The sequence below is a fragment of the Sorex fumeus genome, unplaced genomic scaffold (genome assembly GCF_029834395.1).
Source record: "Sorex fumeus unplaced genomic scaffold, SorFum_2.1 ptg000265l, whole genome shotgun sequence".
NCBI lineage: Eukaryota > Metazoa > Chordata > Mammalia > Eulipotyphla > Soricidae > Sorex > Sorex fumeus.
In genome coordinates this window covers 12618485-12642805 of record NW_026606322.1, presented here as the reverse complement: position 1 = coordinate 12642805, position 24321 = coordinate 12618485, and the positions used below count along the sequence as shown (strand labels likewise).

At 39.2% G+C, this 24321-nt stretch overlaps 2 protein-coding genes across 2 annotated transcripts in view; one reads left to right on the top strand and one right to left on the bottom strand.

The window, feature by feature from the left end:
- Nucleotides 1-24321, top strand: part of CD96 (CD96 molecule) — a 93589-nt gene that overhangs the window by 24442 nt on the left and 44826 nt on the right. Inside the window, exons 4-8 of the mRNA XM_056109347.1 lie at nucleotides 560-767; nucleotides 5238-5293; nucleotides 18579-18666; nucleotides 20743-20931; nucleotides 23146-23238. Coding sequence (XP_055965322.1) covers nucleotides 560-767; nucleotides 5238-5293; nucleotides 18579-18666; nucleotides 20743-20931; nucleotides 23146-23238 — 634 coding nt within the window. The remainder of the gene's footprint in view (nucleotides 1-559; nucleotides 768-5237; nucleotides 5294-18578; nucleotides 18667-20742; nucleotides 20932-23145; nucleotides 23239-24321) is intronic.
- ZBED2 (zinc finger BED-type containing 2) lies at nucleotides 12395-13219 on the bottom strand. Its single transcript, XM_056109348.1, has one exon. The coding sequence runs from the start codon at nucleotides 13217-13219 to the stop codon at nucleotides 12572-12574; it is 648 nt and encodes a 215-aa protein (XP_055965323.1). The 3' UTR covers nucleotides 12395-12571.

Below are 24321 nucleotides of genomic sequence, written 5' to 3'. Positions count from 1 at the left end.
AAGTGTAGCAAATGTCTGTATGTTAAGGGGTAACACTAATTTTAAATTCTAATAATTCTAGTGCAATAATTCTGAAGTTTTCATTCTTCATCATCTTGATTCTAAGCTACCGAGAGTATCACACCCTCACAGCAAAGCCTGGCAAGCTACCCATGCATGACGTATTCGATATGCCAAACATAGTAACTATAAGTCACAATGGAGACATTACTGGATCCATTCAAGAAAATCGATGAACGGAACGGAAGGACAGTGCTACAGTGCTACAAATATATTAACATAGGTGTAACACCTTCCCCAGAGCTAGCACAATTGTGTGTTTGAAAACTTATCACTGGGCTGGAGCAACAGTAGAGTGGGCAAGACACTTGCCTTGCACGTGGCCAACCTGAATTCAATCCTCAGCACCACAGGTGATCCCTCAAACCTGCCAGGAGTGATCCCTGAGCACAGTGCTTTGAGCACAGTAATCTTTGAGCACTGCTGGGTATAACTGAAAAAAAAAACAAGAAAACAAACAAACAAACAAACCCACTCTGATAACTCTTTTTCTTTCTAGGAAGACAACGGAAATCAGGAAACACTTCTCACTGGAGATCATCCCATCAGCAATTCCACATTATTTAAAGACAGAGTCAAGCTGGGTGCAGATTATGCCCTCCACCTCTCTCCAGTCCAAATCCATGATGACCATCGGAAGTTCTCTTGTCAGGTCATCATTAGGCCTGGAAAAATATTGAGGAGCTCCACCACGGTCAAAGTTTTTGGTAAGAGCTTTTTCTTCTCTGATATCTTGCTCTTGCTCGCTCACATTTTCCTGCCTAGCTCTCTCCAAAGAGAAGATGAATAGCCTTGCAAAGATAGCTATTTTGGAAATCAGTTTGCCTTGACACTTTTCATTTATGTTGTGGTTGGAGACAAAATCAGGAAGCTAAAGAATAGTAATTAAATTAGTATAACAAACCATACAAAAAGCCATAAATCAGTCAGTTGGTGAACACATCTTATTTACAATTTTAATGTTTCCCAAGAATGGTAGAAATCTCTTTAATTATATCTGTCAAATTCTAATTGCTTTGATGCTTAATTGTCAGAGCCGCCTGCCAACAGCAAGGCAGAATGAGGCCGGTGTGACAAAAGGAGGAGAATAAAGACAGCTCCAAAGAAGCCTGCGGGAGTCCCCACTCCCACATCCTTTTCAATGCCACAGCCAGTCCCCCCCAAGTAAGGTCAAGTGTGAGATGTCAGTCACCTCCAGGCAAAGACCACGACTGTCCCTGATTCTCAGGAGCCTGAGGCTGAGCTGACTACCCACTGCATAATCACTCAAGCTGCAGACTCTACAAGGTGCATGTTTAAGGGAAGATACAAAAAGTCTATTTTGCTCAGTGAGGCAAGAAAATCTTAATGAACAGAAGCCTACAGCTTTGGAATTTTATTTATAATCTTTGGGAAGGAGATTCATTTGTAAGTGAAGGCAACAAGGAAAGCAGTGATGTGGATGAGCAATTAATTGCTTTTTGAAACTGAGGTAAACAAAGAGAAAATAGTTTCACCAAACCCAAGGGCATGGGATGTTTGTTAGGTCTTTCCTCAGTTCTTAGAACGGCAGTTCTCTGAATTTCAGTTCTCTGGAAAACTTTATTTTTGCTTAGAATCTTATTGCATTTTTGTTGGAAGTCACAAAAGTGAGTCTTTGGAAGTAAATACCAACCCAGTAGCTCATAAAGATGAGAATAGCTATAGTCAAGATTTAATTTTGAATTCTCTTATTTATAGCTGTAACTAGCTCTCTCTCTCTCTCTCTCTCTCTCTCTCTCTCTCTCTCTCTCTGTTTCTCTTTCTGTCTGTCTCTGTCTATTTCCAACTCTCCATCTCTCTCCATCTTACTTCATGGATAAACTAGTGATTTTGTCCTTGGTGAGTAAGCTCTTAATATAGATAATATAGAGCATATATGGCTCCTGATGCTTAAGAGTTTGAATAATATCCTGTGAAGAGTTGGAAAAGACTGTTCACCCCTCTATCAACATTACCATCTGCTCACACTGGCACTCCCACTGGCTAATCAATGAAGACTGTTGTCAAAGATGTGGGGGGAAAGTAATCAATTCTAAGTTAGGCAAACTGTCTCACTTGATCAAGTGCTATTGCACAATTGCTTAATCTAATTGCCTTATCAGCATTCAAACCCATCTCTATGGCATTAAAATACCTTCATCTTGGTCTTGATAATTTACCTTCCTTTAAGTCTCACACTGATCACCCTTTGCATTTCTAGATTTTTCTATCTCTACATGTCTATTTGCTTTCTTTGGGTGGCTTATTGAAATAAGAGTTTCTACTTGATTGCTCATAGAATTATATTTCTCCTTCTTTGGAACTTTCCCCACTAGTAAACTCACCAGCTATACTATTTGGACCGGAGTCTTGCCTGGATTTTAATATAGTTGCGGGCATTACCAATGTATATTTTACAGTGAACCTGGCACAGCTATGTAATACATTAATGATTCCACATTCACTCTGCGTTTCTTAGTGATTCCTCTGGAATAATAAATTAAACAATTTAAATTAAACGACTAGTGCATTACAGATCCATTCTTCATTCCCTTTCATTTTTTCATTTCATTTCATCATCCTGTTATTCGTCGATTGCCTCGAGCAGGCCCCAGTAACGTTTCTTTCATCCTACCCCTTAGATTATATTCAAGGCTCTTTAGGAGAATGAGACTCATCATTGTTACTGGTTTTTGGCATATTGGGTACGCCATGGGGAGTTTGCCAGACTCTGCCCTGTGAGCAGGCTACATTCGATAGCCTGCAAGTTTGTCCAAATCCCACTCATATCTTCTTCCTGAGCAATCCTGCTATTCTCAAACACACAAAGGACCTGGCTTTTTCCAACTTATGGCACATTCATTAGTTTCCTCCCACTTTACTTTTAATACCAGGAAGTCATTCCTAACCACATTTTAAAAATTTATGTATTTATTTATTTGGCTTACCAAATATTTATTTATTTGGCTTACCAAATGCATAAATAAATAAACAATTTTAAATATGTGGTAAGGGATGACATCCTGGTAAAAGCTGTCCATGATTGGGTTTCAGTCATACAATGTTCTAACAGAAATCAGCATAATTTCCTAGTACCAATGTTTCCAGTTTTCCTCCACCCCTCCAAGTCTCCTACCTCCAGCCCCACCTGCCTCTATGGCAGGCACCTCTCTTCTCTCTATTTCTCTTTCTCTCTCATTTTTAGCATTATTGTTTGCAATACAGATGCTGGCAGGCTATCGCGTATATTCCTTTGCCTTCTTTCAACACCCAGTGACATTAGTTGGAAATGAACACCTTACCACACTTTTGTTCTTCACTTCTAAGCCCAATTGTCCTAGGCTTCACAAAGAATATTTGTTTCTGTTAACTCTGTGACTTTCTTCTTTCTTTCCTTCTTTTTTTCTTTCTTTCCCTCTTTCCTTCCTTCCTTCCTTCCTTCCTTCCTTCCTTTCCTTCCTTCCTTCTTTCCTTCTTTCTTTCTTTCTTTCTTTCTTTCTTTCTTTCTTTCTTTCTTTCTTTCCTTCTTTCTTTCCCTCCCTCCCTCCCTCCCTCCCTCCCTTCCTTCCTTCCTTCCTTCCTTCCTTCCCTCTTTCTTTCTTTCTTTCTTTCTTTCTTTCTTTCTTTCTTTCTTTCCTTCCTTCTTTCTTTCCCTCCCTCCCTCCCTCCCTCCCTCCCTTCCTTCCTTCCTTCCTTCCTTTCCTTCCTTCCTTCCCTCTTTTTTCTTTTTTTCCTTCTTTCTTTCCTTTTTTCCCTCCCTCCATTCTGGTAGCATTTTTGGTTAATAGAAGGTTAGAAATACTTCCTCTCTCATGAGTATTTTAGGGTTGTTTCATGGGTTTTGGTTATCCTGAAACAAAATATCAAGACAAGCATTTGAGAATTAATTTATTTTAAAAGAACCCTACAGTACATTTAAAGGGAGGTAAGAAATAAGTCAGTAAAAGAAGGAAAAGGGATGAAATAGAATGTGTATTCTATTTACGTTTTATATCCAATTGCCACTCTGAGTTGGAAGCTTTTTCTCGTTAGGGAACCCTTGAAGAAAACATATCAAAGTTGTCGCAAATGAAGGCAAAGAAGTCAATGTTATCTATTGCGTCCCCATATGCCCTCTCTAGATCTCTAAGACTTTCTGTTTGGTCTACTTGTGAACTGAATGTGCTTCAAAAGCCTCTGTAAGTTATTAGAAATAATCACAGATCAGGACTTCATGCCCTACAAGAGTCTTCAATATGTAGAGTCAAATACTGTGAGGGAACACAGGCATGGACGACACCCATGAAGGGCTCTTAAGTCTTTTCCTCTAATCCATAGATGACTTTGTCAGTTGTGCTCTAGAATGAATTTGAAGGCACGTTAGTTCAACACAATCAATGTACTTCGTGTAAGCCTTGTTCTGGGCACTGTTAAGTGCAGAGATGAATGTATTCAATATTGGCTTCACACTGGGCACCATTAAGTGTAAAGATGGAAACATGAAGAAAGCTGTCTAGCCTCAGGCCTTAATCCAATAAAACGAAAAAAAAATCATCTTTCAAGTGTCAGATGCTGCATATTCTGAAAGTCTTCTCTTACCCTGAAGGTTGGGTTAAACTTCTCTTAAAATTTTTCTTTGGAGCCCACTACTAGGACTAAGGGGTAGGGAAATGGACAGTCTGGTGTGGTGCTGGAATTTTAAAGTATGCAGCCACACTGTTCAGTTTTTTAAACCACAGTGCTTAAAATAAGATTTTTAAAAGGATTTTTATCTAATCTCCTGTGTCCTTACTTGCTTATCTCAGTGTTTTATAATGTCTCTCATCTATCAGTATTTTCCTTGGAAACGCCAATTTCCTCTTGTTTGGGGGGCACAACAGTGTTGCTCAGAGGCTATGCCTAGCTCTGTGCTTAGATATGATCCCTGGTGCTGCTTAGAGCATGCAAATAGAATCACAGCTGCTACAGCTGCAGTGTCTTAAGAATAATGAATATTATTCACCCAACTTTATTTTGTGGGCACATGCCATACTACCAACCACAGGGTGGGTGTTCATTTAGCATTTATTTAATGAATAACAAATCTTATGCATATGCACATATACATCTGTGCATACACACATACATGTAGCAGTTAGGCTGGCTTTAAGTGTTACTGATGGCTTTAAGGATGGCTAACTGTTTTATTTGCCTTTAAGCTAAGCCAGAAATCCCTGTGATTGTGGAAAATAACTCCACGGATGTCTTGGGAAAGGTGAGTCACATTAAAGTCTTTGGAAATCTACAATATAAAATGCCAAAATCTTTGTTATCCAGAATGTTTTCACAAAAGACCTCATCCTTGATCCTGAGCCATTAACTTCAAGTGAGGATAAAATAAAACTGAATTGATTCTTTAAAATAAATGTGAGTTCTTGATGTATGACTTAGGTATTTTAGGACATGTGATCTATAATTCTTTTGTTGTTGTTGTTCATTTATTTTGTTTTTGGACCACAGTCAGTGATGCTCAGGTGTTAGTCCTGGTTCTGTGCTCAGGAATAAATCCTAGTGATACTTGGGGGACTATATGGGGTGCCAGGGATTGAACCTGGGTCAGCCAAGTGCAAGGCAAGCACTGTATCTCACTCTGCTGTATCTCACTCCGGCTCTGTGATCTATAATTCTTAGCCCTAACATTTCCTGGGAAAAACAGTCTCAATAGTTTGAACTCATTTTTAATGAAAACTGAATTAGATAATGAGGAAAAAAGTAGAGCAAAACACAGTGTGAGTCCTGATGTAAGGTTGAGGTTTTTACTCAGCTCATAGTGAATTTGTTCTAATCTTTTCCTGTACCAATTTTTGCATTATTTTTTTAAGTGACAAGAGGAATTTTCCCTTATGTATCCCTTCAGAATTCTGGCTATGTCTTAGGCAGTAGACAAAAAAGCAGGTGAAAAAAGAAAAGGTAGTCTAGGCCCTCTGATGTGTAGGAAGCTTCTGGACTCTAGTCACTGGGAGCTGAACTTATTTGCAAGCATTTCTTCTTGTTCTCTATGACCTTAGGCATATTACTTTACAACTTTGTCATTAGTTTTCCCATCTGTAGAAAATGGTAGGAGGATAAAATATAAAAGGAGAATAAGAAGGAAATAAAAATATTATGTACACTCTTGTTTTCCAAAGTTAAATGAAGGAAAATGTTTAGTATATGAGTGGATTAATTAAAAAAGCCAATAAACAATTTGGTTGTTTTTGCTGTTGCTATTATGTGTTAATCCTCTATCGCATGGCATTATGATTTCATTTAAGCTTTCTTTCTTAAATTCTAAGTAAAATGAATATTCTAATGAATTTTTGTAGGATAAAAGATTCTTGTCTCTTCTAGCTCTAACAGTATTAAATCACTTAGGATATCAGCTCTGCTGCAACCAAGACACTTAATTTGACAACTTTCTACAAATTATTTCTGAAACTCTGTGGGGAGGGTGCTTGAGAATAGTCTACATCTCTCTATGTAACTATACATGCAGATTTATATATATATATTCATGAATATATATGTATGTACATATATGTATAATAAAAGTCTTTGCATCTCTTATTTTTTGTTCCTTGGATATTGTTACTCTCACCCTAAATATGTAGAAAAATTTTAAAAAATTTTGTTCTGCCTCAATTTATAAATTTACCAGTGGGATTTATTTTAATAGTGTAAACAAAACAATAATCTAATAGAAAATATTTGACAGACATTTGTATTTATTATAAGAATTAGGGACCAGTGTAACAGTACCACAGTTAGGGCACTTGCCTTGTGGCCAACCTGACCCCCATCTGTAGAAAATGGTAACACTGTACCACTGTCTTCCCATTGTTCATCCATTTGCTCAAGCAAGGCACCAGTAATGTCTCCGTTGTGAGACTTGTTGTTTCTGTTTTTGGCATAACAAATATGTCATGGGTTGCCAGGCTTTGCCATGCAAGCGAGATACTCTTGGTAGCTTGCTGGGCTCTCCGAGAGGGGCGGAGGATTCGAACCCAGGTTAGCCGCATTCAAGGTAAATGCCCTTCCTGCTGTGCTATATTATGTACACTCTTGTTTTCCAAAGTTAAATGAAAGTAAATGGGACCTCATATGGTAGCCTGAATCCTGGTCCCTGAGTGCCACGAGGTGTGGATCCAAAACAAACAAATGAAAAAAAATATATTTTTAGACTATTAATGCAAGTATGACAAGTAATGTATACTCAACCCAGATATATAACAATAGATTAAATCAAAGAATTCTTATTTTAAAAGACAAACTTTTCCTTAGATGTCATCAAATTTCCCCTTTCATATATGCTTTCCTAGATGTCATTAGAAAAAGCAGAGCTTTCTTTCTAGGGAATTAGTGAATCATCTTTCATCAGCTATGTATAACCAGCTATAGGACGTGGATTGTCTCTAATCTTTTAAGGTCTTGCAAAACATTATTCCTCACTATGCTATTTTTATAAACCCCATTGTATTTTAAGTAATTCATTAACTTTCAAAGCCATTTCACATGCTTTTACCATGTGATATTCTCGAAAATTCTCTGAAGCCATTTTGTATAACTGAGTTTTAAAAGGCAAATCTAAACAACTGACTAGATAACAAGTAAAAAGCAGAGCTGGAATGAGAATTTAGTATGTCCATCTCCCCAGCTATAGGACATTGATATTCTATAATATTTTAATATCTAAAAGGATTTAAGATCTAAAACATCCAGGCAGGTAGGATCATACTTCAGGGAAAGATAAAATTAGTGTCAAATCCTAATTGACTACTTACCAAGTACTGATCTTTATCAGACAGTTAACTTTCACGATTCTCGGCTAACTCACCTCTAAAACAGGGATCATATTCAATGTTTCACAGGATTCCCAGGTGAATTAAAATTTATGGCAATAATGGAGTACATGGCAGATAGTAGATATCTCAAGAATATTTCTTCTCTCCATTTCTTCTAGAGATAACACAGTGGTAGGGCATTTGCCTTGCACGCAGCCGGGCTGGCCAAGCCTGGTTCAATTCCTCCACCCCTCTCAGAGAGCCTGGCAAGCTACCGAGAGTATTTCGCCCACACAGCAAAGCCTAGCAAGCTACCCGTGACGTATTCAATATGCCAAACACAGTAACAATAGATCTCACAATGGAGTCGTTACTGGGCCCACTCGAGTAAATCCATGAACAACAGGAGGACAGTGCTACAGTGCTATACACTCTCTTTTACCAATTCTTTTCTTTGTCAAATTATGTCTATTCTTGATTCTAAGACACTGGGATAATCAAAAAACAGAAAACAGTTATAAAATCTTATAAACCTGGGCCTGATTTTCTCTCACTTATTAACTTTGGTCCCTGAAAACATCAGTTTCTTAGCTTCCTCCTCATGGGGACAATGATTCCAACCTTAAAAAGGAAATACAAGGGTTAAATGAGAGAGTATACGTAAAACATCTGCCATCTGGTAACTTCTAACTGTTTGGTAATAAGAGTTTCCTACCCTTTTCTTTCATTTCTTCAAAATTAATTAAGCCAAAATGCACATATTGGATGTGTTGCATATTTACTACAGCAACAGTCGTCAGTATTAGCATAATAGCGACAGTCAGCTGTGAAGTATGTCTTCAATATTGCTAAAATTATAAAGTTTATGGTTAATGTAATTTTCCTGTAAAATAGAAAAAGCCTCCAAATGACTTTAACAGAGATTCCTCTCAGGCTTGGGCATGCCAGGGTATCCAAAGACAGCATCATACCTGTGAATGGCATGTTCTGTGTCTCCCTGGGGGCAAGGCCTCTCCAGAGTTGCCACAGAGCACACTGCCACACTCCTGTAGCTGAGGTGAAAGAAAAGTCTTTACCCTAAACATCAGGGTCTCTCTCCTCACACATTTTTGCATCGGAGCAAAGTGTGTTGGGTCAAAGAGCTCCTCATTGCTGAACCCACAGTCCCTGACTCCCACCACCAATTGCTCTTCTCTAATGATCAGGCAAAACAAGGCCCAGGAGGAATACACGAAGATGCCAATTGATTTAAGACATTAGTTTTACATGTGATAATGCTTCATCTGTGATTGTGCTTCATGCTTTAACTTAGTCATCTCCTATGGTCCTGTCCTTGTCACTCTCTCTCTTTACGGCCCGCTTTTAAAAAGTTATTTTTTTAAAAACTACCTAACATAAAATACAGGGAACAAAAGCAATTATGGGGATAAATTCCTAAAAATACAGAGAGAATGAAATAAGAACCATGTTAAGTAGACGCCAAAACCCAAAAACCACATACCAGAGTTCAGCTGGATCACTTTAAGAGCTTTTGCAGACCTTTTTTTTTCTTTTTTTTCTTTCTTTTTTTTTATTAGTGAGACATCATGAGGTACAGTTGTAGACTTCAAATTTTTGTGCTTGGGTTTCAATTATACAATGATCAAATGTCCATCCCTCCACCAGTGCCCATTTCCCACCTCCACAGATCCCAGTATCCCTCCCACCCCTCATCCCCTCCCCATCCCACCCTGCCTCTGCAGCAGGGCATTCCCTTTTGTTCTCTCTCTCTTATTGGGTGTTGTGGTTTGCAAAAGAGGCAATGGGTGACAATCATGTTTGGTCTATAGTCTACTTTCAGCATCCTTCTCCCATCCTGGGAGGGTCCTCCCAATACCTTTATTTGGTGTTCCCTTCTCTATCTGAGCTCCCTTTTCCCCTAGCATGTGTGGTTGGCCTCCAAGCCATGGAGTAAAATTTCTGGTACTAATCTCGGCCATTCTTGGGTGTTAGTCTCCTATTTTGTTACTTTATGTTTCCCAGATGAATGCAATCTTTCTATGTCTATCCCTTTCTTTCTGAGTCATTTCGCTTAACATGATACTTTCCATGTAGTACCACTTGTATGTAAATTTCATAACTGAGTCTTTTCTAACAGCTACATAGTACTCCATTGTGTAGATGTACCAAAGTTTCTTTAACCAGTCATCTGTTCTCAGGCACTCAGGTTTCTTCCAGATTCTGGGTATTGTAAAGAGTGCTGACTTTTGCAGACCTTAAGTGTTTGCATTTATGTTATTTAATTTTGCTGAACCCAAATCCTTATAAATTGCCTGACCTTCCTAAACTCCATTCCTTGTGTGTCTCTGTGTGTGTCTGTGTATGTGTCTGTGAGAGAGAGAGAGAGAGAGAGAGAGAGAGGTTAGGAACTGCAATCTCTCCTTTCTTTTTTTTTCCTGGCACCTTTTTCTGGCATAATCAGGCTGTAAGTTTAAAGTCACAAGTGACTCCCAGCCAGCATCACTGTCATTGGAGCTAGAAGACTCATGTGTTGACGGTCCTCAAAGGGTCACAACTCTCTTGTGCACAAACCACATGGAAAGTAAAATCATAGACATATTTCTAAGGAGGGGATGAGGATTGCAATATTGTAGTACGTTGGAGTTTTTTTTCACAAGCCTGGTATTTGAATTTGCAATTTATTTTATAAACAGCTCACAGGGAAGATAGAACTAGCTATCCAGCATTAAAACTGTCTAGTAATTCAAACACATACTAAGAATGAGTCACAGAGGAGAAGGGAGTTTTTGCTCACTGAATGAGCAAAAACACCATCACAGACCAAGATCTTATTCACTTTCAGGGAAGCATTTGCCCATGAAGCACTCAGCCTACCTGCAATGTAATGAGAAACTATCTACTTTTGTCTTTCGACCTCTTCCCATATCCAGCCTCCACCATCAACCCACTTTTAAAAAATAACAGGTTCTAGAGGAATCACTCAAAAGGTAATTAGATAAAGTGCAAATGTCAGAGTGGTTTCCAGTTTGATTCTATTCAGTTGATGGGTTGATATTTAACACATAGCCTCAGCACTCAAGGAAAGTTTTCTCTTTCTGTGGATTATTAGGCCTCCCCATTTTCAAAGCAGCTATGATTTTTAAAAGATTAAGAGTTAAAGATTATCATAGAGGACCCAAGTGGTTAAGGCAACTGCCTTGCATACAGCTGATCCCAGTTTGGTTCCCCATTCCCCAAGAACTGCCAGGAGGATCCTTGAGTAGAGCTAGGGGTAAACCCTGATCACTGCTGGGCTTGGTCCCAAAACAACCCTCTCCCCCAAAATATCAGAGAGCACAATGGATTGAAATGCATTTAGTATTTCAGAGGCAAGAATTAAATCGAAAACCTACTGCTCAGATGACCAAATGATTTGTGGGCAGAAAACATTAAAATTGAACTGAGGCTCTAAGAAAGCATTCTATATCCTTCACTTTCCCAGAAAGTTATCTCTCCTATTTTTGCATGATAAAATTATTCTAGAGAGCTGTTTCTCCTCTCCTATTTCTTCACAATTCTTCTTTATCCCTTTTCCTTTCTTCTTCACACTTCTGCCCTTTTATTTATTTCTCTGTACTGATCCCACTGCTCCATGGTTTTCTTTTTCTTTTTTGTATTTCTTTCATTTCTCCTCACTAACCTTTCCTTTATCAGACATTAGTATGACATAAAATTTTTAAATACATATAAATTTTTCTAGACTCTGTTCTTCATGTTTAAGTGAGTTAAGGAGTATTTTCTTTTTTTTCTTTTCTTTATCCTTTCTGGGTCACACCCAGCGATGCACAGGGGTTACTTCTGGCTCTGCACTCAGGAATTACCCTTGGCGGTGCTCAGGGGACCATATGGGATGCTGGGACTCAAACCCAGGTCTGCTGTGTGAAAGACAAATGCCCTACCCGCTGTGCTCTTGCTCCAACCCCCTAGGGAGTCTTTTCGTGCTAATCACACACTACTTGTATGTTAATATTGAAAGGACTGACAGGATTCAGACAAGTTAAACTGATGAAGCAGGTTTAATAAAAGCAGCAAAACAACAGTGAAACAATGAGAGGAAAACAAGAGTTTATGAGAAACTGAAAGCTTCAGACTCAAGATTCTTCGTCCTTCAATTGTCCAGTCCATCAAGTTGAGCAGCCACTTTTCAAATCAACATTAATGTACACAAACACCTAATTCCCAGGCTATTGCTGGGATCTCAGGATGAAATGGTCACTTTCTAACTACCAGCACCACCCTGACCACTGAAACCATCAACTCCGCCAAAACCAAGTGCCAGGTATAAGTCTCCTGTTACTATCATTGCTGAGAGGTATATTCTGCCCCTAAGCCAATCACTAGTGGCAAAGTATTTATCTTTAGTCATTTATCATTTTTCAATTTATCATTTATCCAATTTATTTTCCATTTGTCCATTTATTTTCATTTCTCATTTATCCAATTTATCATTTTCAAGTTTCAGTAAAGGATGCATACAGTGCTAGAAAACCTGTAATAAACATTTGGCCAATGCAGATCTGATGAAATAAACCCATCCTGATGCTCAAGCTTTCTCTCAAAACCTAATCCCACTAAACTAGTCAGCCCTATATTAAGGCAGGAAGCAACAGAGCATTTGGCTCTGATTCTAATAGTCTGATTCCAAGAGACAGAAGTCTCTGATTTCTGAATAGAGCTCCTCCCCCAGGTCTGACTTAGACAAAATGAAAGGGATGCGCTGCAGAAGGCTGGTCCCTCTGCCTCTGGGGGGTTTCCTTCTCCACCCTCACCTTCCACCTCATCTCCAGGATGGCCCTTTCCACTTCCTCCAGGGCTTGCTCTCTCCTCTCCACAGCCCTCTCCCACCACTCTACTGCCCTCTCCCTCCTGAAGATCTCCTTTTCCTTTTGGCTGGCCCAGAGTGCCAGGGTTCCCACCTGCTCTAGGATCTTGGCCCAGTCACCCTCAATACTCGTGGGGAGTAGGGACCCTGGGGGCCTTGGGTCCAGGCGCTGCTCTGCCTGACCTTGACCACTCTTCTCCAGCTCCTCTCTGTGCATGCTCTTCAGATGCTTCCACAAGGCTGTGGTCCCCACGTTTACCCCAGGGCCACGGCTCACTTGTCTGCCACACAGACGGCAGGTGGCATACTGGTTGGGATGGTGCCCCACACGAGCAGGAGCCAGGTGGAAATACTCCCAGGCCTCAGAAAACCGGGTACCCTTATTGTGGGGCATAGGGCTGGGCGTGGCACTCACCAAAGGGTCAACCAGTTCTCCGGTCTCACTAATCTCCTCCTCCTTCATCTCTAAGTCCCCCTTTGCCTTCATCCTAGTCCTCTCTTCCTCCTCTTCCCTCCTCATTCTCTCTCCTCGCCTGCTCTCTTTGAGCCAAAAGTCCTAGCTGAAGCACAACTCAAGGCTCAAATTATGTCTGTCAAGGGACTGACAGAACTCTTAAGGATTTGCATCAATGGCTGACCACACCTGGGTGTGTGATATTTTCTCTTTCTGCTTCACTGGAATGTCACAATGAGTCAAAGTCAAGGCGAACGGCATCTGAGTCTCTCAAAAATGTCCCCTTCACGCCCGAGATGTGTGCTGCTCTCTCTTCAGCCAGCCTAAGCAGACAAACAACTTAGTCCAATAGTTACAAAACCGGTCAGTGAATTCAGTGTCCTCCGTGACAGTGGGTGCTTGGGATGTTGAGATTCTTTCTTGATTCTCTTCCTGGCTGTGTCCACTGTCTCTGTGCTCTCAAATATCTATAAAATACAAATTTTGAAGCATAAGGAACAGTCTCAGTTAAGATAATTCAAGTCCCCTGGGGCTGTGGTCTCTTCAGGTCTCCCTCAACTAGAGAGAAGCCTGTGGAACAGGTGCTGCTGTAATGAGAACTAGAACTTCCTTAGATCTTACAGCAAGCAGTTGTGCAGAGAGTATACAGCCTACCAGCAGCTGGGCAATAAAGTTCCCAAAATGAGTTCAGTGTATTCCTAGTGATATATCCCTGAGGCCAGGATTCTAAGAAGTCCAAACAGCAAGCCTTGCCTTCTTATTTTTTTGAAAAAAAAGTTGGCCTGCACGGAGGAAAGAGAGGTAGATGACCTCTCATGGATTTGAGGTCATCTTTCATCCTCAACAAGCATCTCACCATCCCACTATCCCCCATACCATCACCTGCAAGGCCAACAGCCGACATAACCATCTAATAGCAGTATATGCCAGGTGTTTGGCTTATTTATCCCATTTTAATGATGAAACAAATAAGTGGAAAATTCCATTACAGTTTTTAAAAATCTAGTTACACAAGCACACACACACACACTAGCTTCTTAAATAAATGAGAACCATCTAATCACACACACACACACACACACACACACACACACACACACACTGGCTTCTTAAATAAATGAGAACCATATAGTGAAGTTTCTATCCCAAAATAAGTAGAAAATATTCACCACCCCAGTCACAAGTGGGTACTTACAGGCAAGCAGCTCTAAACCTATCTCTTCTGGCTCCATACAGTCTGAGTGCCCCTGTGAGCGTGGAGAGCTGTGGGCTGGCTCGGCTACCAGGAGGAGGAGGGCGCTTCCAACTCAGTTCCCTCCTTCCAGAGGAACCTGCATTCCAAGTGGCTGTGCCTGTGCTGGATGAGCTCTTCTGCAATACTTAGACATGCACACAAATCTTTCTCTGGCTCCAGTTTCAACACACACACACACACACACACACACACACACACACACACACACGGAGTTCTTGGCAAATGTCATGATGCGAAACAGTAAGTCAAGCCCCTACAAGACTTAGATCTGCTTCCCAACTAGATCACTTGACTTCTCAAGCAAAGAATGAGATTGAAGCGGAAAAAGGGGAAGATACAATAGAGAACTCACATGCCTCAAGGCATCTGTGCTTTCGGACATTTGGCCCAGGTGTCCAACTGTGCTTTTAGATTTGGAGAGCTTAGACGTTATAGATAATATATATATATATATCTTTACAAAATTATTAATACATAAAATCCATATACACATATACAGAATTTAAACAAGCACGTGTCTATATAGGAGTGTTTGTGTGGAGGAGACAGAAAAGAGAAACTGAGCAAAAGGAGAGGGAAGATTTAAAGACAGTCTTTACAGAAGTAAACATTTTAAGTTATAGGAGAAAAGATGAAAACGTCAAGAACCCCCTAAGCACCACCGGGATGACCCCAGCACTTACAGCTCTGAATGGCTCTTCAGACCCTAGCAGACCCTCAGACGAGGTTGATCGAGCATTGTTAGGAATATCCCTTGGTGCCCGAACATTGCATAGGAGGAATCTCTCAAAAATGGCGAAGTAAAAATATCTGAAGAGTGGAAACTTAACTTTAAACGGAAATAAAAGACTTGAGCAAGAAAAAAAGAGATGCTAAGAAGGAATTGAAGAGTAGACAAATTAGGGAAGGGAATCAAGAGTTCTAGTTCTTTCTAGCCTAGAACTAATTGGTTTTAAGATGTTCTGTGAAAAACCCTTTGGAAAATGTCCTGACCAAACATAGACATATTGAATGAATATGCACTCAACTTCTAATTGGTGAATCCAAAATAAGGAAATGGTCAGTCTTACAGAAAGGTTTAGATTCATTTTTCTGGTTTCTTCATCGTTTATGGCTCCAACCATTTTCTGGCTTTCTTCTGCTTCCCAGGCCAATTGGACAGCTGTGTACTCCATTTGCTGAGCACTTTTCCCCCCAAATCTCTCTCTCTGTCTCTCTCTGTGTCTCTGTCTCTATCTCTGTCTCTCTCTCTCTGCATTCCCCACTGCTTTCCAAGGAATACCTGCAGAACCCAAGCCCACCTCTTGCCCACAAAATGTATTTGTTCTCTAGCTTATACCCTGATTTGTTCCATTTTAACTCCTATAGAACTCTCCAAATACTTTTAGCACTTACTGCTACCTTTTTTAAAAAAAAAATCTGTTTTGATTTGAGGACCATACTTGGCTGTTCTCAGGGCTTGCACTTAGGAATCACTCCTGGCAGACTCAGCAGACCATCGGGGGTGATAGGGATCTTTGACAGGTCACTTGAGTATGATCCAAGTGCTTTAACCATTGTGCTATTTCTCCAAGCCCCTTCACTACTAATTTGCATCATATTTCTTCCTCATCTATACAAGCAGAAATTTTCACCTGAAGATAGCTTTGCTTGTACAACACAACCACACGTGCTTGGCATTTCATAAGATGTTTGACCTCAGTTTGAGCTAGTTTAGTCTGTGGCTTTTCTATTTTAGAGAAAGTGGGTGGCATTTCAATTCAACCACCATATTCTTAAATAGAATCTTGGAATCTGTCTTCAGAACTAATAGTCTGTCTTTGGGAGTAACTAGTATGTAGGGACTCTGAGCATCATATACAACTAACTAATTTTCTAACTAGCAGATTTATCAATTGTGGGAATTGCTTGAAAGGTAAAAATTGGGACTAGTCATACATAAAATATATTTATTTCTTAAAATTAATACAAGTAGGCATATAATTTTGCAGAACCTTGGAATCAATGGTATTTTGTTTGTTTTGAAGTGCCAATAATCAAATCCAAGGCCTCACACATGCAAAACAATTACTGTACCACTGAGTCATATCTCTGGCCTTAGTGCAGTGTCTAAGATTAAAAAAAAAGGATATCCAGGGCTAAAGTGATAGTTCCACAGGAAGGATGTTTGCCTTACATGCAGACAACCTAGTTTTGATCCCCAGCACTGTATATGTTCCCCTAAAACCCATCAGAAATGATCCCTGAGTGCAGTGGCAGGAGTAAGCCTTGTACACTCATGTGTGACCAAAAAAAATCCACCAGCATATCGAATAAATCTTGTTCTATATTTTAACCATATTGATGAAGAATCCTCTCTCTGATACACACACACACAAACAAATGCACGCACAGAGTTTTGTTACTAAAATATAACCAATCTTATTTCTAAGTTTTCTGATTCGGAATATAAGCACCCTTCTATTCTATTTCATTTTTGTATTTCAATACAATGTGTATTATCATAAAATATATTACACTGAAGTTCCATACAGATAGTTTAAAGATCTGAGTATATGCTTTGTTTAGATGAGGCCTGGATTCCATCCCTGACATCCCATGGTCCCTTGAGCATTGCTAGGAGTAACCTCTGAGCACAGAGTCAGGAATAGTCTTCAAGTGACTCCAAATGTGGCCCTAAGGTCCCCAAAATATTTTATATGAAGGCTGAAGTGACATATATCTCAGCTGTACCTTCACCTACTTTTCCACAAACTTTAACCATTCTGTTCCTATGTTTTCTTATCTATCAAATAGAAATATTGAGATGTACAACTTACCTAATGGTGATGGGATGGTGAAAACACTAAAATGGGAGCTAGAGAGATAGTCAAGGGGTTAAAGCTCTTGTTTTGCACTCGGGTTTAATCTCTGGTACAGATTCCCTGTGCCCCCCCCCAGGAGTTTATTTTGCTTATGGAGAATTGTAATTCCACTTTCCCGGAAACCATAATCTATATTTGTAACATGAGCATGGTCCTACATTCAACTTAAGTTACTCTAGGATTCTAGCCATGAAATTATAACATCTCTAGAAGAGTTAGCATATTTTAGTAAATACTTTGGCACAAACTCCTAAAGGTAGACACATTTTGTCAATCACTTAATCACTTAACTTCCCGTTAGTCGTCGATTTGCTCGAGCGGGCGCCAGTAACGTCTCCATTTGTCCCTGTCGCGTGCTAGTGTAGCCCAATGGCATCTCTTCGCTCCGGGAACATGAAGGGCCTCAAACCGATCGTTCATGATCTTGACGAAGAAGTCTGACCATCTGGTAGGTGGGCGGCCACACGGTCTCTTGACATCCCGTGGAATCCAATCAGTAACAGCTCTAGTCCAACGGTCGTCTTTAAATCTCATTACGTGACCAGCCCATCTGATTTTCGACACCTTGGCAAATGAGACAGCGTCCCTGATCCTTGATCGTCGACGGATGTCAGAACTCCGGATTCGTTCTCTCATTTGAGTGAAACGTGATATTCCAAGCATAGCTCTTTCTATTCTTCTTTGGGAGACCTGAATAGCGTTCTCATCTTGTTTGCGTAGGGCCCAGGTCTCTGAGGCATATGTTAATGCAGGAAGAACAGTGGAATCAAAGAGATGTGCCCAGAGCCGGAGGTTCTTCGTCCTCTTAGCTATTTCTTCGACGTTCTTAAAGGCGTTCCAAGCCGCTCTCTTCCTCCTGCGCAGCTCGGGTGCCAGGTCATTTGTCATGTTGACCTCTCGACCTAGGTACACATAGCTGTTGCACTCGGAGATGGTCGTTCCATTGAGAGCGAATGGGGCATCAGGAACAAGGCTGTTTCTCATAAACATTGTCTTCGTGAGATTCAGCTGTAGTCCTACCTTTCCACACTCATGGTCAAAGTCGGCCAGCATTTGTGCCGCTTGGCTGATGTTTGGTGTTATTAAAACAATGTCATCAGCAAAGCGGAGGTGGTGTAGTTGCCGACCATCTATCTTCACTCCCATTCCTTCCCATTCTAGTCACAAACATTTTCACATTTGTCAAATGTGAAAAAAAAAATTTTCTCCACCAGTTTACTTGGTATGGGAGTGTGTGGAGTAGTAAAGGGTATAACTTTCTTCTGAATTTTCAAACAGTTTTTGTGTGTTCTGTCTTTATTCCCAGAGAGTATTTACCTGCTTATTGAAGAAAGTATTTCCTGAAGCATCACTTCGCTGGTTAATAGATGGAAACTCACCGCAAGGCGAAAAAGGTAAGGAAATCAATCAGTGAACACGGATTTAGCAAGGAAAGAAATCAAACAAAGAGCACAAATTGCCATTATTCAAGTGAACTTTGATATTTAAGAAAAATTCTCCTTACGAGAAAATTGTCACCTTGGAAGCTAGAGAGATGGTACAGTGGGTATAGGGCCTGCCTTGCATGCAGCCATGCCAGGTTTAATCCCTGGCATCCCAGGTTGTCCCCAAGAACCCCCAGGAGTGATTCCTGCATAGCCAGGAGTAACCTTTGAGCATCTCTGGGTATGACACACACACACATAATTTTTTTCAAAAAAGAAGAAAAATGTTACCTTGATGACCTACCATCTTTTGATAGTATATATACCTCCTACAAGAGGCTAAAATTTAATATTTTTCATCAAGAAATAAAGTTGAATGCCAGGATGGTGGCTCAGTAGTAGCCTTGCATGAGTGAAGTCTTTGTTCTATTCTCAGCATCACAAAGAAAAGAGAAGAAACCCCGTGTATTTTTTGTCAATTTGCATGTACACATGAATGATATTTATTAGTAAAAGCAAATCCCTTATCTGAAAGAAAGATTTCAATTTGGCATGCATTTAATTTTTTTCTTAGTTCAGTTAAAATAGTACCACTTGTGTTGTGCAATAAATAAAATAATTTCTACAATTTCTTCCAAATACCTGAGTGAAGAGCAGTGAGGGGACTAGAGGAAGTGTACTTAAGGACATGGGTTCACAACAAAGAACATTTTCACCAGGAGGATTATAAATTCCTGGAGCAGATACACACTTTGAGACAAGCTCGGGTGATAATGTACAAAGCAACATTTTTCATAGGTGGTAAATGCAGAAGCCTCTGCCAGAAAAATTATCTGCCTGAGCCAATATCCTTGCTCCTTTCTCCTGGGTCATTTCCCCAAAAACTCAATATATATTGAACAGTATTTGTGTCAAGTAACTATTGCTATGTTATTTTAATTAATAAAATTAAAACTTATATTGATGAATGATTATATTGACCACGATTTAATTTTCTACTTATTTATGGCTTTGAAGTCACAACCCACAGTGTTTAGGGCTTACTCCTCAATCTTGCTTAGGTAATACTCCAGGCAGTACTTGGGAGACCATATGTGGTTCAGGGGATTTTAACCCTAGTAGGCTCCATGAAGGTAAGTACCCGAATTCCTGTAATATCTTTCTGGACTTTGCAATGCATTTTGAGAAGCCTTTGGCTTGTTGCAAAAGCATTTTGCAGTTGCTTCATGCATATTGCTTTTTTTTTTTGTTAGCTCATTTGAAAAATAGCTTGCCCCCAAATGCAGAACACAATTCTGAAAATATCTATTGTCAACAAAAGTATATTTTCTTTTTAAATAAACCTTGATTTGATGTGCAGATTTTTCTTCCAACCACGGGGCAAGAAAATTTTGTCAGAATTCCATGAGTGCAAAACCTTATTTAGCTATTAGTTTGGTGAGTAATAATAATGTTAGAGCATTTGACTCTTTTAATGAAAAGAAGCTGCGGGAGTTCCAAACATTCTGTCCCATGAAAACAATTGGTTTTACATTAATTTCTTGCTGTTTTACAAGGGGAAACAAGCAATGTAATACAAAATTCCTTAGAGGTAGGAGCTCAAATAGAGCCTTAACTGTAGTAAGGTCTATTTAATATTAATTAATGTCAACTAATTAATTAAGGCTTAAGTTAATGTTACATACTACTGGTCATACTTGGGCCTTTTACGAAACCAGGTTCTCTCCCAGACCAAGCAAATCATCAGTCTTACCATCATCAATAAATAAAGCAGATGAGACAACAGCTTGCTCCAAAATTCCATGGATCCATGTCCGCAAACAAAGCAACAGTAATAATTGACACATTCTATATTTTCATCATGGATCAATGGTATGCTAGAGTTTAGAAAAACAACTCATTTTAGTCTCAGGCCTGTGAAATAAGTCCTTACTTGCCAAGAGGAACAGTTTGACCATTTTGAGTTTAATTCTAGTTTGACATCTGCATCATTTGTCGCTTAAATAGAAAACCTGGTGAGTAATATTGTCCTTATCTTTCTTGTAGAAATAAGCATTACTAATAAAATGGAAAAAGATCAAGATGGATTTTGGGAACTGAAGTCAGTTTTGACAAGGCTGTCTGGTGATATGCCTGCCCAATCAAACAATATGACTGTTTGGTGCGTGGCTCTGTCTCCAGTCCCTGGAAATAAGATACGGAACATGTCATCTGAAAAGATCACTGTTTCCTTCGGTGAGTTGTCTATTCAAAATGGTCAGCAAAGGATGGCCACAATTGCCATTGGCTCAAAATATTTCTAACTGAAACAAAAAAAATATTCACTAATTCCACAATATTATGAATCAGAAAGCTCTTTCCACATAATTCTAAACTATTATATTTTTGATTATCAAATATAGCTCTAAATAATTTCTTCAAATGGTAATCAACTGATTTGTGTTTCCAAGAATTTCTCGTAAATATAACCAATTTTTTCTTCAAAACACAATAATAATCATTCATTGAGTGGCATTTTTTAACCTATGTGTTTAATTAAAATTAATACCAAATACTAACAGTCAAGAGATTTCAAAAATCTTAATATTTCTTTTAAGTTAAAAAAATCATTTAATTATATGCAATATATGCAATTTCAGTGCTTATGAAAAACAAAGCCACATATGAGACATAAATGCATATGGATAGGACATGTATTTTAATTGTTTCAATACTTTAAATTTGAAGCACAGGATCTGAAACAAAAAACACTTTAGTGACTTGAAAATTGCTATATAGGATCATTCTACTTATTATGATATTTGACTAACCATAATATTTCCTACTCTGAACTCAATCAAGTAATGGAAATTTCACTATATGAAAAATATTAGAAATATAATGGCAAATTAGAAGCTTATAAATAGCAGTAGTCAAATATGCATACACCATAGTAAAGTAATGCATATAAAAGTAAAGCAGATTTGCAAATCATTATTACAACTTTTCAAGACCATTAATATCTTTACCACTTCCTCTAGTTTCAGAGATATGACATTCTATCACACACTCATAAAATAAAATCAGAATAATTCATGAGGCAGTGTTCTTCTCTTTGTTTCAAGGGCACAGACGGCGACTTGGGTTATGCTCAGCTCTACCACAATTTGCTGGATATTGGAAACTTTAGAAGAAGGTTATATAACTCAGTATAAATTCAATTCAATTACTTACAAGTGGGTGCCATGCTAATCCTGCCTTAATGGTATGATCCCTGGAACTCTGCCCATGTTAATATGTATGTGCACAAACACATTATCCTCTGAACTTTGAGTTAATCTCTCAAAAAAATTATCACATGTTTACACTGAAGCAGTGATACTAAATTTTGCCTGATTCCCTGGGAAATGCATGCACCTTCTTTCTAGAAGGCTGGACATGTGCAAAGCTGTGGTCCTAGTTCAGTGTGAAGGGCACTAGTTCTCTCTGGTTAAATAGCACTTCAAAAAGATTGTGTTACTGTGGACTTTTTTTTTTTTTTGCATCCTCTGGGTATATTCTCAGAAGTGGCATTGCGGGGTCATATAGAAGAAGCTGTTAGGAGAAATTAAGTCGTGAAATTTGCTTATAAGTGGATAGACTGGAGAGTATCATGCTAAGTGAAATGAGTCAGAAAGAGAGGGACAGACACAGAAGGACTGCACTCATTTATGGAGTATAGAATAACATAACATGAGGCTGACACTCAAGGACAAAATACAAGGGTCAGGAGGATTGCCTCGTAGCTGGAAGCCTGCCTCTTGAGCAGAGGGGACAAGGCAGGTGGAATAGAGAAGAGATCACTAAGAAAATGATGGCTGGAGGAATCAGTTGGGATGGGAGACATGTGCCAAAAGCAGATAAAGGACCAAACATGATGACCTCTCAGCATCTGTATTGCAAACCATAATGCCCAAAAGTAGAGAGAGAGTAGTCTGCTATGAGAGAGAGTTGTCTGCTATGGAGGCAGGGGGAGGGTGGGGAAGAAGGGTATACGGGGGAGATTAGTGGTGGGGAACGTGCACTAGTGGAGAAATGGGTGTTTGATCATTGTGTGATTGTAACCCAAACATGAAAGCTTGTAACTTTCTTACAATGATTCAGTAAAATTTAAAAAAAGAAAGAAAAGAAGAAGCTTGTCTGATACCCCAACCTAGGCCAGTTGATGTGCCTTTAGATGGTGTCTGGGGTTTCTATTGTTCAGGGCACATAGTACACAGTTCCTGATGCCTGCTACCTACTTTCAAGGCTTAACAGCAGTCCCTTGTCTTAGTCACCATTATATATCCCACTGCCTTATTATAGCAGAGCCCAATAATGATTTGTTATATGAATCAATAAAGGCTTTTTTAGTGGGGGAGAACCAAGTCAATACTTGGCCTCTCTATCACAATAGGTTATTCATTATAAATTTCTGTTTTATCCTTTCAGGATCAGTGAACTTTCTGACAGATCTTCCAGTCAGTGTGGCAGAATCTTCCCCTGGCACCCAACCTTCTCCAGCCAAAAGCACATCTCATATAAGTAAGAATGTTTTCATGTTGCTTTAGTTTCTGTGAGCTTCTAATCCTTCAACCGAGCAGACTTATAAAAACAGTTAAAAAAAATTGCATGACTCATGCCCTTTTCTCTCACTTGACATTTTAGATAGAGATATTAAAGTCTATTCTCAAAACTTCAAAGAGTTAATATAACTCCCAAAGCCTTTCCCTGAAGCTCTGGCAAAATCAAGGTCAACAACGTTCAGTGATAATTTTAAAGTTTGTATACATTATTAAGTAGGTTAACAGACTAATAATTTTCCTCCTCAGCTCTCAGTGGGGTATCTAAGCAATTGGCTATAAATGGGAATTGTGTAGACCAGAGGTAGCATAGAGGGTTTCACACTACAATTTGTTCTGGTTCAAATTAATTTTGACAAAGTTGACTGCTGAGGGCTATGAATCCAGCCTCCCAGAAGCATTATTAATAATGGAGGTCAGGTTGGGTCAGTGTTGGTGTGGCAGAGAAAAGCAGTGACTTTCAGAAGTTGGCATTGATGCAAACAAATAATAAATTCTCATGTTCATGGACCTTGTGCTTAATAAAGGACTGTGATGACTTCCCCTAATGCCAAAAAAAAGTATATTCAATAGAAAATATATAGTTAAAATTTCTTTTTTAATTAAGACTAATTATTTTAGTTCAACATGAGAACTGAAATTGGAATATAAAAGCAGTCAGTAGGAATGACCAATTTCTTTAGCCTGTAGCCTTTGGCTATACCCTGTGGGAACTGTCACAGGTTGGTACCTCTCAGAAGAGGAAACCTCTGGTAAAGTGAATAGTGTCTGCAGATTACCTATTAGAAACTGCATATTTATTTATAAAACTAGTTGTCAGTTTTTGCAATATCCCTTTTTCAAACGTTTTTCTTCTGCCTCTGCCTCATTAATCACAAATAAATCAAACTAGATTATAATATTCTCTACTGAAATGTCTTTAGCACTCGTCCTGTATCTTTTTTGCTTTTGGGAGGCCACACCCCGTGATACTCAGGGATCACTCCTAGCAGGGCCAGAAATTGAATCCTAGTATTCCATATGCAAGACAAATGCCCAACCCACT